Below are 13,366 nucleotides of genomic sequence, written 5' to 3'. Positions count from 1 at the left end.
ATGGGAATGTTTCATGGCAAAGAAACCAAACACAGTCAAACTCCTTGGAAACCTGGAGAATGATTTATTTGGTGCAAAGGCAGAGTCTCTGTTTGAGGGGTTCACTCTGCACTGCTGTGCTCCTGCATTCCTTCTGTCCCTGTCCAGGACAGACTGCAGAGGTTTTGGGAGCTGTGCTGGTCCCAGCAGGAGGACCTGAGCACTCCAAGGCTGTGACCTGCATTTAGGCATTGAAATTAAACAGGTCTGAATTGTCTCAGTCACTGGGGCTGGGTGGTGGGGAGGGTGTGAAGGGGGACAGTGCTGCTCCCTGAGGGCTGGGGAATGAGGGTCTGTTTCCCTTCTCCCAGCTGATGAGGGGTTTGCCAGGTCCCACAGTTCCAGGGGCCCAGGTTTTTGGAATGGCAGATGCCTGCAGAGTTCACCCTGGGAACCTGAGCCTTCTTCAGCCTCCTGTCCCAGGGAGGATGGCAGCAGGGGCAGAGCAGGGACTGGGACAAAAGCCTTCTCTTTCTTCTCTCTAAAGAATTTTAAGTGTATACATAAAAAACCCAATCCCCAACCCTAAACTACAAAAAACTGGTGGAGGTGAGGGGGATCCTCCCCTACATCCTGCCTGCAGCTCAGACAGGTGAGGGGGCTGGAGCTGGACCTGCAGTCACTGGTGGAGGAGGAAGGGGCTTAGGGAGGGGACATCTTCTTGTCTGGATTTTTTAGCTGGGGGCTGAGTTTTCCTGCACAGGAGAACACATCAAAATACCCTCAGTTAATAAGAGGTGAAAATCAAAACCCAACCCCCTGCAGGTCTGGGGAGGGGCAGGGGCAGATCCCGGGGTGGGAGAGTGGCCATGCCATGGCAAGGATGAGTCCTGTCTCCAGAACAGCAGGGACTGCCCCTCAGAGCTCCTCATGAATCTTCTCCTGGTCCTCATCCGACTTGAGCTTCAGCTCCTCGGGTGTGATCTTCCCGTCCTGGTTGCGGTCCTGGTTCTGGAACATGTCAGCAATGACTTTCTCCGGGTCAGAGCTGGGCATGAGGCGGCCTTTCCCCTCTGCCACCTGGGTCTTGATGAAGTTGGAGAACTGCAGAGGGGAGAGGGAACAGATGCTGCTTGGCTCTGCACAGCCAGCACCAGGCAGGGCAGGGAGACCCCAGCCCATGCCAAGGACAGGCAGGGAGAGGAGCAGAGGCTGCCCTCAGGGACACTGCCCACACCCAGCAGCAATGCTTTCTACTGGGGTGTTCTTCCTGCACAGGGAGCTCTGCAGGCTCCCAAGTGCCCAGGGCCAGCAGTGCCCTCCAAGTGCTGCTGCCCTGCCCAGGGTGGGATCCCCTGTGCCCCCCATTTCCTCCTGCACCCAACTCACCTCTTCAGCAGGGATCCCCCCATCCTTGTTGAGGTCCATCTGCTCGTACAGGTTAGCTGGTGGCTCTCCATGCCAGATGAAGAGGTAGCCCTCAGGAACCCCCTCCTCCATGGAGATCAGCTCCACCTCGAAGCGCAGCACGGCGCTGCCAGGCACCCCCCGGGCTGGAAACACAGCAGAGGCTCCAGCACCACGGGGAACAAGGCAAAGCCCTGAGCCCCACAGCCCTGGCAGGGTGAGGGGTGATGGAGCCCAGCAGGGGCCCAGCGAGGTTGGACCACCCCATTTGCTTTGCACACGTTGGCCACTGCTCCCCTACCTCCGCTCTCCCCGTGGCCCAGGTGTGGGGGCACGATGAGCACTCGCCTCTCCCCTGCACACATGTCCAGCAGGCCACTGTTGAGCCCCTCAATCACCTTGTTGGCCCCCAGAGTCACCTCCTGGGGCTTCTCATAGTCATGGCTGCAGGAGGCACAGAGGAAACAGGTGAGAAAAGTCTCTTGGATCCAGTGAGCAGCCCTGAAATCCCAGCCCTTCCATCCCACCACGGCCCAGAACCCCACATCCTCCATCCTGGTATGCCATGAAGTTCCACCCCCTCCATGCCACAGCCATGTCCATCCCTCTGTGTCCCTTGAACCCTCCTGCTGTCCATCCCCTGTGTCCCCTGAACCCTCCTGCTGTCCATCCCCTGTGTCCCCTGAACCCTCCTGCTGTCCATCCCCTGTGTCCCTGAACCCTCCTGCTGTCCATCCCCTGTGTCCCCTGAACCCTCCTGCTGTCCATCCCCTGTGTCCCCTGAACCCTCCTGCTGTCCATCCCCTGTGTCCCCTGAACCCTCCTGCTGTCCATCCCCCTGTGTCCCCTGAACCCTCCTGCTGTCCATACCCCTGTGTCCCCTGAACCCTCCTGCTGTCCATCCCCTGTGTCCCCTGAACCCTCCTGCTGTCCATCCCCTGTGTCCCCTGAACCCTCCTGCTGTCCATCCCCTGTGTCCCCTGAACCCTCCTGCTGTCCATCCCCTGTGTCCCCTGAACCCTCCTGCTGTCCATCCCCTGTGTCCCCTGAACCCTCCCGCTGCCCTGTGGCCGATCTCCAGCACTGCCTGTCGCAGGTCCCGGTGCTGCCCGGTGCTTGCCCACCCCCAGCCCGGTGCCAGCCAGGGTCTGGCCCCAGCAAGGACGGGGATGCTCGGGGGGCACGCACGAGGAGAAGAGCCGGGTGCCATCCAGCAGGGAGCAGTTGTAGTGGTAGCGCACGAAATCGCGGTGGCGGGTGGTGACATTGCAGCCCTCGGGCCGGAACACGGTCTCGATCTCCACCGGGTCCGCGGGGTTGTGGAAATCGATGACGTGAACATCGAAGATGAGCACGGCTGAGCCGGGAATTTTATCTCCTGGAAGAGGAAAATGAGGAGAGTTGCTGGAGAGCTGCAAGGTTGGTGAAGCCTTTCCCTGCCTCTTCCCACACCCCTTTGTCACAGACATATTTTATAAAAAATTCTTTTGCTAAGATTTTTTCTCCTGAGAAGCTGAGAAGCCTCAGAAACGAAATGTAAACAATAATTATCTGCTGCCGTGGAATGCAACAGGAGCATCTTTGATTGGTCTCATGTGGTTGTTTTTAATTAATGGCCAATCCCAGTCCAGCTGTCCCGGACTCTCTGGTCAGTCACAAGATTTTATTATCATCCCATTCTCTTTCTATTCCTTGCTAGCCTTCTGATGAAATCCCTTCTTCTATTCTTTTAGTATAGTTTTAATATATAATTTTCTTTTAATATAATATATATCATAAAATAATAAATCAGCCATGAAACATGGAGTCAAGATTCTCACCTCTTCCCTCATCCTGGAACCCCTGTGAACACCACCACACCCCTTGATGAGCCCTCAGAGCACATCAGAGCCCACACCTGTCCCTCAGAGCCCTCTGCTCGTTTACCTGCCCCGTTCTCCCCGTAAGCCAGGTGTGGGGGGATGACCACTCGCCGGTGCTCTCCCACGCAGACCCCCTGCAGCCCCTGATCCATGCCAGGGATGATGTAGCCCTTCCCAATGTAGGTGTTGTAGGTCTCATTGCGGGAGTAACTGCAGCAAGAGAATCCTCAGCACCATCAGTCCCTCCAGCCCCTGCACCCCAAACCCAAACCCCTTCTCCAGCCTCTTCTGCTTGCCCCAGGAATCAAACCTTGCTCCAAGAGATGCAACAAACAGATACTGGGTTTTTTAGCCTATTTCATGCCCATTGTCCCCTTGCTGAGGTCTGCTCAGCAAGACAGACAGATGCACTCTGCCTGCCCCGGGGCAGTGTTATCTTTTTATACTAAAAACTGTGTGTACAATATTTACAATTACTTCCCAATACCTATCACCATGTTAGACAGTGAGCTTCTACTCTAAACCAATCCAAAAGTGCCACCATCACAGCAGAAGATGGAGGCCAAGAAGAAGAAGGAGAAAGGCTGGACACACCCAGATTTCTCCATCTTGCCCCCTGAACCCCTACTCTAAAGACCTCAAAAATCTATTTTTCACCCTGTGATAAATTCACTATCATTCTACTTAAACTTTCGTGGCTTGAAAATCCTCATATAAGGTTGGAAAATTTTTTTTCTAAGGGCTAAATCAAAGGCAAGGGGGGGCTCTGAGCCAAGGTCTCAGAGTCCCCTGGGCAGGGCCTCGAGTCCTCCAGGACAGCCAGAGGGATTTCTTGGGTTCCAACATCCCCTCTCCAGCCTTTCCTTGCAGCCAGGAGAGGACATCAGGGGCTCTCCCTACAGGGCCACTTCCTCCCACACCTGGAGTCAAAGAGGGTCCCATCCATGAATGTCCCCTCCCACACCTGGAGTCAAAGAGTGTCCCATCCATGAGGGTCCCCTCCCACACCTGGAGTCAAAGAGGGTCCCATCCATGAGTGTCCCCTCCCACACCTGGAGTCAAAGAGGGTCCCATCCATGAGTGTCCCGTTGTAGTGGTAGCGGACAAAGTCCCCGGTCACAGCCCGGCGCTTGCAGGTTTCTGGCACCTCCAGGTGCTCCAGGAAGACACCATCCTTGGGATTGTGGAAATCCACCAGCAGCACGCTGAACACCAGCGACGCCTGTGGTGGGATCACCGTCCCTGGGAGAGGAAACAGGTCAGCCTGAAGGAGGATGCTGCACCAGGGGGCTCTGCTCGGAGCTGGCAGGGAAGGGCTGGCAGGATGGGGTGGTGCCTGGCTCACCGTAGCCCTTCTCCCCATAGGCCAGGAACGGGGGGATGATGATGCTCCTCTTCTCCCCAGCGCACATCCCCAGCAGCCCCTGGTCCATGCCCTTGATCAGCCACCCCGTGCCCACGTAGGTGTCATAGGTGCTGCCCTTGCTGTAGCTGGTGGTGGAGAATGAGGGTGGGATGGCTCTGGGGCCACAGCAGCAGCCCCAGCCAGAGCAGTGCTGTGCCAGAGGCTGGTCATGGAGCTGCACCAGCACTGCTGGGGAGCAGGGAGGGAGTACAGGGTGAGGCTGCTCCCACTGTGTGCCCAGGCTGGTGTCCCTGGGTCCCAGCCACCCCTAGTGGCCCAGTGTGGAGGCAGAGGGTGCATCCCAGGTGCCCTGAGGCCAGGCTGCATCCCAGTGGCCATACCTGGAGTCGAAGGGGGTCCCATCCAGCAGAGTGCCGTTGTAGTGGTACCGCACAAAGTCCGAGTTCTCCACCGTGCGGTTGCAGCGCTCGGGTTTGGACAGGGTGGTGATCTGCAGCTTGTCATTCTTGTTCCAGATGTCCAGCATGACCACATCGAAGTACAGGGTGGCATCTGGGGGGATCAGCCCCGCTAAAGGGGCAGCAGCAAGGACAGAGCACTTTGAGTGGGGCCAACACTGAGCCCAGGCCAGCCATGGGTTCTGCCCCCTGAAGCCTCCCCTGAAGCCACTGCTGGAGACCCAGCACAGCCCAGTGGGGGCAGGACCCCTCATTCCCAGGGTGTCACCGTCATATTTTCTGGAAAAATCCTCTTTGCCCAGGATTTCTTCTCCTGGGAAGCTGAGAAGCCTCAGAGAAAAATGAAAACAATCATTATCTGATTGCTTCTCCTGTGTATTGCTGCTTTGGAATGTGGTTGGAGATTGTTTATCCAACCTGTGAATTGTTTTGACTTAATGACCAACCACAGTCAAGCTGTGTCGGGGCTCTGGAGAGATTTCTGAGTTTTTAATTAATATCTTGTTAAGCCTTCTGCCTGCATCCATTCTCTATTCTTTAGTTTAGTTTAACATAGTATTATATAATACTATATATAATAGTATAGCTATAGTATCATATAATACAATATATATATAAAATATATATAGTATCATATCATATCATATCATATCATATCATATCATATCATATCATATCATATCATATCATATCATATCATTCTCATATCATAATAAATTTGCCTTCTAAGAACATGGAGTCAGGTCCACCATTTCCTTCCTTCCATGAGACACCCCAAAAACACCACACCAGGGAAGCCCCACTTCAGCACCCCTCGCCCTGGCCATGGAGCCACCCTTAGGTTACATCTTCCAGGGGCCACTGGAGCCCTGTCCCTGCCCCTGTGGGCTTTTCTCCCTGAGCCCCCCGTGCCAGGGCCCCTTACCCACGCCGATGCTGCCGTAGCCCAGGTGGGGTGGCACGATGAGGTGACGCCGCTCGTTGACGCACATGCCCTGCAGCCCCCGGTCCATGCCCGTGATCAGCCGCCCAACGCCCACCACACCGGCCACCGTGGCCCCTCTGTCATAGCTGGGGCAAAGGGACAGAGCCATCAGAGCTGAGAAAAGGGATGAAGCTCCCAAAGCTGCCAGTGCAGGTATCACACCACAGCCTGTGAGTCCCTGTATGGCAGGCAGAGCCCACAGATCAAAAATGTGGATGCTAGTGGGCTCAGTTCCATACTGCTGGAGGGCAGCTGGCCCCTGGGGCACTGGTCAGGATTTCAGCCCCAGAAGCCATCCAGACCCTCCCCAGATCTCACCCACTGAGCTGGGCTGGAGGCTGGCAGCTCTGCTGCTTCCAAATCATTTTGTATACAGCACACCGGAGCTTTACACAGTGATGAGGAAAGATGATGACCCAGCCTCATTCTTAACTGCAAATCTGCTTTTATTTTTAAACCTTAAAATACTCCAAGGAACTACTGGGGCAGCAGATGTCCTCCTGACAGAGAATTTTTTTAGCAGTGTCTGTCCCCAGGCTCCCACTGCAGTTAATTGTTCCCCCACTGATGCTCACAAGATAAAACACATCAAACTGTGAACCCCTTTGCTTTCCAGAGCTCCAGAACAACACCTGCCTGGGAAATTTTGATTGCTATGTGGCTCCAGTTATTCCTGTGTCCCCAGTGCTCCTTCCTGCACATGGAGCTGTAAACCAGGGGCTGCCCCAACCCCGATTTCCAGCCAGCATGAGCAGAGCAGGGACAATGCAAGGAGCTCTGAGGCCAGCAGAGCAAAGCCTCTGGTATAATGAAGGGTTTTGCTGCTGCCACGTCTCAAAGTGCTTCAAGCATTTCCCTGCCTGTGCAGCACATGCACATACGTGTTCCTGCGTGCAGAGCGTGCCAATTAGGGCCAAATCCTGCCTGTGCCCTGGACAGGCTATCCCACAGCTCTGTGGAACTGAGGGGGGGGCACAGCCTCCCCAAAGGGCTGGGAGCTCCTGTGGGACCATGCTGGGGGGCTGCAGCCTGGGCTGGGGTTCGCTTCAGGCCGACACGTCTGCAGGCTCCTGAGTGACCCCAGCACCCACCAAAACCCCTCCTCGGTTCAAAGCCGGGGGACTGGGCGTTGTCTCTGGTCTGGCTGCCCCGGGGCTGGGGAAGGCATGCGGGGTCCCCGCAGCTGCCTGCCTGCCCCGGCATGCGGGCTGGGGGCTGGGGGAGGCATGCAGGGTCCCGCCGCAGCTGCCCCCCGCATGCAGCCGGCACGGAGCCGCGGGCGATACCTGGAGTCAAACTTTTTGCCATCTTTAAAGGTCCCATTGTAGTGGTAGCGAATGAAATCCCCCATCTGCGCCTCCCGCAGGCAGATTTTGGGAATATAGTATCTGTCTATCACCACGTCTTCCAAGGGGCCGGGGTCGCCCAGCGCCGGGGCCCCCAAGACGCCCAGGAGGAGGAGGAGGAGGAGGAGGAGGCAGCAGCGGCTGCCCGGGGCCATGGCCATGGCGCTGGGGCTGAGGCGGCGGAAGGGCCCGGCTGGGAGAAGGAGGAGGGCGGGGGGTTCAGGACGCCCCTTTCCTGCCCGGGACGCCCCTTGCCTTCGCTTTCCCGTGCCTTCCCCTCCGCCCGCCCAGCCCGGCCCTCCTGGAATTTCTGTAGACGTGTCCGGGCCCCGCCGCGCTCCCCCCGCCACGCCGGGAGCTGACACCAAGGCAGAGAGCGATCCACGGCAGGAGGGGTTATTCTTTTTCCCTCTTTTGTTTTTCCTCTTCGTTTTTTCCCCCTTCTTTATTTATTTCTCCTCTTCCCCCTTTTCCTCCTTTTTTACTTTCCTCTTTGTTTCCCCTCCCCTCTCTCATTATTTACTCTCTCTCTTTTTTCTTTTTTTTTTTTTTTACTCTTGGGCAATCCCTCCTCCGAAGGAAAAGCTGACAAGCGGCTGTGCGGCTGCGGGCCCAGCCCGGCCCTGCCCAGCCCGGCCCTGCCCTGCCCGGCCCCAGCTCCTAGCGCTGCTGTGCCTCCTCCTCCTCTTCTTCCTTCTGCCGCTGCCAGCTCATTGCAGCCGGCCCAAGAAGCTGCTGCTCAGTCCCAGCAGCTCGGGAGAGTAAATAAAAGGAATTAGGTGTTTTAATAACGAGTCTGCTGCTGGCAGAGCCTTTACTTAAAAATGTGGAACTCTCCCAGCACTCCTTCCCAGACAAACACAGCCACAAACCCTCACAGAGGCGTTGCCCACGCATCCCTGCTGCCCCAAATCCATCGGCAAGAAACAGGTCCCGTGGCAAGAACCCATGGTGAAATCCAGGTGGGAAGTGCAACAGGCTGTGAACCCAAACCCAATCCCAGCCCAGCTCCTCTGAGGCTCAGTGCTACCAGTGACAGCAGCAGCTCCACCATCAGCTCCCCCAGCCCAGCCCGGGGTGCTGTGAAGCCCCCCAGCACACATCACACCGGGGCCAGCACCTCCAGCACTGCTCGGAGCAGCCTGGGGGGACACATGGCTCTCCCGATGGCGCGGGGACACGGCCTCACTGTCCCCAGTGAGTGCTGACAGGGGTGGTGGCACCACAGCAGCAGCCTCTGCTCCGCAGGGAGAGCTCTCAGCATTGTCCTGGCTCCTGCCCCGCGCTGTGACATCCCTCAGTGCCACCGTCCAGCCAGCGACAAAGCATTGGGTTTGGGCCGCGGCCACTGCGGCCATGCCGAGGCCTGGCACGGGACAGCTCTGGGGCCGGGATCTGGCACGGCACAGGGCGTGTGGCCTCGGGCTTGGCACCGGCCAGCACCTCCGGGCACCGCCGGCCTGGAGAGCCCGCCCGCGCATGGTGCTGCTGAGGCGTCTGGCTCTGCTCAACGCCGCGCATCCCCCGCGCAGCCCCCGCGCAGCCCCCGCGCAGCCCCCGCGCAGCCCCCGCGGGGCCGGCGGAGCCGCACTAAGACCCTGCGCGCCCGCCACGCACCGCCCATCCCCGCCCCCTGCGCGGGGCCCGGCGTGGAGCGCTGCGCGGGGCGGTGCGCGGGCAGTGCGCGGCAGCGGCGATGGGCGGCGCGGTGCCGGTACCGGTACCGGTAGCGAGGGCGCTGCCGGCGTTGCTGCTGGCGGTGCTGGCGGCGGGGCTGTGCGCGGCGCAGTACGAGCAGTACAGCGTGCGCGGCTTCCCCGCGGCCGCGCTGGAGCCGCTGCAGAGCGCCTACGAGCGGGCGCTGGAGCAGTACGCGGACGCGCAATGGGCGGAGAGCGCCCAGGGGCTGGAGGCCAGCCTGCGGCTCCACAGGCTGCTGCGGGACAGCGAGGCGCATTGCCACCGCCGCTGCGCCGGGGAGCCCCCTCCCGCGGCGGAGGATCCCGCCGGGGAGCCCCGCGGGGAGCGGGACCCCGCGTGGGAGTGGGAGCGGGAGCTGTGGCTCTTCGGGCGGCTGCTGCTCCGCGCCGGCTGCCTGCGCGCCTGCAAGCGGGAGCTGCCCGTGTTCCAGCTGCGCTACCCGCCGGCGCAGACCCTGCGCGACTTCCAGCGCCGCCAGCCCTACCAGTACCTGCACTACGCGCTTTTCAAGGTGAGGCGGTGCAAATGGCAGCGGGCAGGGGTGGGGTGGGGTCCTGCTCCTCCATCCTGCACCACTGATCTTTCCCCTCCCCTCTGCACCCCTCCACTCTGCCCCCTGATTGGGCACACCCCTTCCTGGGTCCTCTATCTCCTCTTGGACACCCCCATTCTGCATCCCCATCCTGTGCCCCCCTCCTACACTGTTAGGCTGCACCCTCTGATCTGCCCACCCTGAACACCACTCCTGTCTATCTCTGCAGCCCCTGAACCCTGCTCCCCTCCATCCTGCACCCTGCTGTCAGGTGCTTCCCCTTTCCTTCCCTCCCCATCTGGCATCCCCCACCAGCTCCTCCATACTGCCCCTGAGCCATGGCACGTCAGCATCATCTGGGACACATCAGGCAGGACGACTGGGGGCCCCTGTGGTTGTGTCCCTCTACCCCACCTTGTGTTGCCCTGGTGGCCCAAGGTCTCCCTGGGCAGGCAGAGAGCACACAGGGGCTGCCCCAACTTGAGGGGCCTGAGCTGGAGGCACCAGTGCCTCTGTGATTGGGATGGGACACGTGTCTGGATGCTCCATAAGAAAGAAGGACTTGCTCAGCTTCACAGTGCAGATGTGGAGCGAGGTTTTGCAGAGGGAGGTTTTGTGGAGGGAGGTTTCATAAGGCATCCCCCTCGGGTGGCCATGTGTTGGCCAGAGTGGCTCTGGCAGGGGACAGAGTGGCTCTGGTCAGGGTCTGGTCCCTGGCATCTTCCACTGCTGGTGCTGTTTTAGCACTCAGCACTGCAGCCCCACTCACCTGGCAGTGGTGAGGGACTGCCTGGCTTCATCCTTAATGCCTTTTCCTCTTGCTGCTCTGGCCCAAACCCATTTCATGGATGGGTCTTTCAAACCACCCTCCCTCTCTGCTCGCTCCCCTGAAGCTGCAACCCGAGAGCCCATAAAGCAGCAGGGGCAGCAGCCAGGTCTGATGGCAGTGCTGGAGAGGAGCGGATGTGTGGGTCAAACCCACACCACGTGGATCCTCCTCACACCACGTGGATCACTCCTGGCTGCATGCAGGGGCCCATGAGAGGCTGAGCTGTCCCTGTACCCACCATGGCCACAGCCAGGAGGTTGGTGTGGCTGGAGTTACCTGCAGTGTCCGTGTTCCCAGATCCTGTCTGTTCATCACTGCCAGTAGATGATTTGTGCAGCGTGGGTTCAGGGCTGTTCCCCACAAGGATCACCCCTCACTCCTGCAGCCCAGGGGTCTGGCTGGGTGCTGAGGCCCCCTTGGCTGCAGTGTGGGTTCAGGCTGCCCCTGCAGCAGGGATCTGCACCGGCTCCCCCTCTCTCCACAGTCAAATAAGATCGAGAAAGCCGTGTCTGCTGCCCACACCTTCCTGCAGAAAAACCCTAAGCATGAGATGACCTTGAGGTACCTGAACTACTACAGGACGATGCTGGATGTGGATGAATACCTGGTTGACCTGGAAGCTCAGCCCTATGAGGTGAGGAGGGGATGGGGCTGGGGCAGGAGAGGGGCTCCCCAGGGCTCAAAGCCCACCTGGTACTGCCAAACCCCGAGGGAAGCAGCTCTCCCTCACTGAGCAGTGCTCCTGGCAGCCGATATTCGTGCGGGCAGTGAAGCTGTACAACGGTGGGGATTTCCGGAGCAGTGCAGCTGACATGGAGCAGGCACTGGCCGAGTACTACAAGGCCTACGAGGATTGTCTGGCCGGCTGTGAGGGCGCCTACGAGCTCCAGGAGTTCAAGGACTTCTACCCTGCCATCGCAGGTAGTGGCGGGCTGGGGGACAGCAGACTTGGGGAGGTGATCAGGGCTGCAACACCCGACATCTCTCCCCCAGACCACTTTGTGAGCGTGCTGCAATGCAAGGTGGACTGCGAGACCGAGCTCACCCCCAACGTGGGCGGCTACTTCGTGGAGAAATTCGTGGCCACCATGTACCACTACCTGCAGTTCGCTTACTACAAGCGTGAGTGCCGGCGGGAGCAGGGGGCTGTGCGTGCCCTGGGACACCTTGGGGTGCTGTGGGCCCTGTGAGGGGTGTCACCCTGTGTCAGCTGGTGCTCCCCCTGCAGTGAACGACGTGCAGGACGCGGTGCGCAGCGTCTCCAGCTACATGCTCTTCGACCCGGGTGACACGGTGATGCAGCAGAACCTGGTCTATTACCGCTTCCACCGCGAGCGCTGGCGCCTGCGCGAGGAGGACTTCGAGCCACGGCCGGTGAGGACCCCCCCAGCCCCCCATCCTGTGGCCCTGCACTGCCCAGGGAGGGTCTGACCCAGCCCCTCTCCCCTGCTGTGCTCAGGAAGCCGTGAGGTACCACAACCAGACAGCGGCTCAGAAGAAGATGCTGGAGTTTGCACGGCAGTACCTGCAGGATGATGATGATGAGGTACCTGATGTGGGGTGCAGGTGGTGCTTTTAGGGGTGCTGGGTGGTGTGTGTGGGGGTCTGACCCCCCCCCGGAGCAGACTGCAGGTGAGGCTGCCAAGCCCCTCTGCCTCTTCCTGTGCTGCAGATGGAGGTGGATGGTGGTGAGGTGCTGGACCTGCCCTCTGATGGCGAGTTCGAGGGTGAAGGTGACTACGAGGAAGGCTTCTTCGCAGAGTGGTGGCAGGAACCCAAGACCAAAGGAGACAAAGACGACCAAGGTTCCTGATACCAGGGCTGGGGACTGTGCTGTAGGGTGGGGGGTCTGCTGCCCACACCCCTGGTGCCACCAAACTCTCCTTGTTTGCAGAGATCCTATGATGAGCCAGGTGAAGGGGGAGCCAGCACCAACTGAGCTGGATGGTGGTGGCTCTGTGATGCCATCTTGGGGACATCGGGCTTCGGGCTCCTCCCAGCCACCGGCAGAAACTCAGACTCATGGGGAGGGGCCAGTCCTGCCTAGCATCCTGCAGCAGGGCTGCCTTTGCCACCTGGATGTCTGCTGACAAAGCCCAATTCCCATCGGTGGAACACCAGCAGCCCTGCCTGCCCAGGAGCCTGGGCCACCCCTGTCCCCAGTGCCCCAGGAGCCCTGACCAGCAGTGATGCCCCACAGCACTGGAGATTTCTGTGTCCCTCAGCTGCTCCCCAGGATCTGTGGATGATGCACCAGAATTGACCCCTGTGTTGTCTTGAGGGGCTTGGGGAGGCTACCCCTACTTAGGGAGCAATGCACAATTCTGCTGAAGCTGCTCCTGCCCCTTCCTGAGGCTCCCTGAGGCTCCTGCTCCTGTTCCTCCAGCCTCCCAGGCAATCTGCCAGCTCCCCTTGGACTCCCCAGCCTGGTGCTACAGGGGGCTCCTGGTGTGTCACCTCCCTGTGTCACTACGAGGCTGCAGCCTGGCGAGGCTGTGGTGCCCATGCCCTGCCCCTGCCTTGAAATTTTGCCACACCAACCCTCTCTAGCCTTAAGCTCCATTAATTTAAGATTTCCCCTCTTGCACAAGTTGCTCTTTTTATATATTTACTGGTGCTGAACTTTTAATAAAATCCAGACTGGTCTTTTCAAGGCTGCCTTCACCTTCCATGTGCTGCCACTGTGGGATCCAGAGCTCAGGGTAGGAGAGGCCCTGCTGTGGGAGAGGAAGGGATGAGATCAGGCCTGGATGTCCCCAGAGATGACCTGGGGGAACCATGGAGACCATGACAGCAGCCAGGCTCCTGTGAGACCCTGGGTTACCCGAGGGGGACCCCAAAAGGGGTCCATGACCCCCCCATTGAGGCTGTCAGGTGAGGTAGTAGGGGAGCTGCAGGGGG

General features: G+C 59.3%; 2 protein-coding genes across 2 annotated transcripts; one reads left to right on the top strand and one right to left on the bottom strand.

The window, feature by feature from the left end:
• Positions 1-41: 41 nt before the first annotated feature.
• FKBP10 (FKBP prolyl isomerase 10) lies at positions 42-7,843 on the bottom strand. The gene is made up of 10 exons (XM_050985712.1): positions 7,344-7,843; positions 5,998-6,143; positions 4,995-5,184; positions 4,594-4,739; positions 4,301-4,490; positions 3,313-3,458; positions 2,575-2,764; positions 1,688-1,830; positions 1,369-1,532; positions 42-1,083 (listed from the first exon to the last, which is right to left on the bottom strand). The coding sequence occupies exons 1-10, from the start codon at positions 7,562-7,564 to the stop codon at positions 898-900; spliced, it is 1,722 nt and encodes a 573-aa protein (XP_050841669.1). The 5' UTR covers positions 7,565-7,843; the 3' UTR covers positions 42-897.
• A 1,230-nt stretch (positions 7,844-9,073) lies between these two features.
• On the top strand, positions 9,074-13,118 carry P3H4 (prolyl 3-hydroxylase family member 4 (inactive)). The gene is made up of 8 exons (XM_009096668.3): positions 9,074-9,615; positions 10,950-11,099; positions 11,215-11,386; positions 11,459-11,587; positions 11,694-11,839; positions 11,925-12,011; positions 12,138-12,270; positions 12,360-13,118. Exons 1-8 carry the CDS (start codon positions 9,100-9,102, stop codon positions 12,368-12,370), a joined length of 1,344 nt encoding a protein of 447 aa, XP_009094916.3. The 5' UTR covers positions 9,074-9,099; the 3' UTR covers positions 12,371-13,118.
• Positions 13,119-13,366: the final 248 nt, after the last annotated feature.

Source organism: Serinus canaria, chromosome 27 (assembly GCF_022539315.1).
Source record: "Serinus canaria isolate serCan28SL12 chromosome 27, serCan2020, whole genome shotgun sequence".
Classification (NCBI taxonomy): domain Eukaryota; kingdom Metazoa; phylum Chordata; class Aves; order Passeriformes; family Fringillidae; genus Serinus; species Serinus canaria.
The sequence above is the reverse complement of the archived record's forward strand: the minus strand, read 5'-3'. Positions and strand labels throughout refer to the sequence as shown.

Excerpts from the sequence above, each read along its gene's own strand:
- FKBP10 (XM_050985712.1), bottom strand. The coding sequence starts at position 7,564 with ATGGCCATGGCCCCGGGCAGCCGCTGCTGCCTCCTCCTCCTCCTCCTC. Across the intron at positions 4,740-4,994 it reads GGGACCCCCTTCGACTCCAG|CTACAGCAAGGGCAGCACCT; the intron begins GTATGGCCACTG and ends CTCCACCACCAG. Across the intron at positions 1,084-1,368 it reads GGGGGATCCCTGCTGAAGAG|TTCTCCAACTTCATCAAGAC; the intron begins GTGAGTTGGGTG and ends TCCCCTCTGCAG.
- P3H4 (XM_009096668.3), top strand. The coding sequence starts at position 9,100 with ATGGGCGGCGCGGTGCCGGTACCGGTACCGGTAGCGAGGGCGCTGCCG. Across the intron at positions 11,100-11,214 it reads TGGAAGCTCAGCCCTATGAG|CCGATATTCGTGCGGGCAGT; the intron begins GTGAGGAGGGGA and ends TGCTCCTGGCAG. Across the intron at positions 11,387-11,458 it reads CTTCTACCCTGCCATCGCAG|ACCACTTTGTGAGCGTGCTG; the intron begins GTAGTGGCGGGC and ends TCTCTCCCCCAG.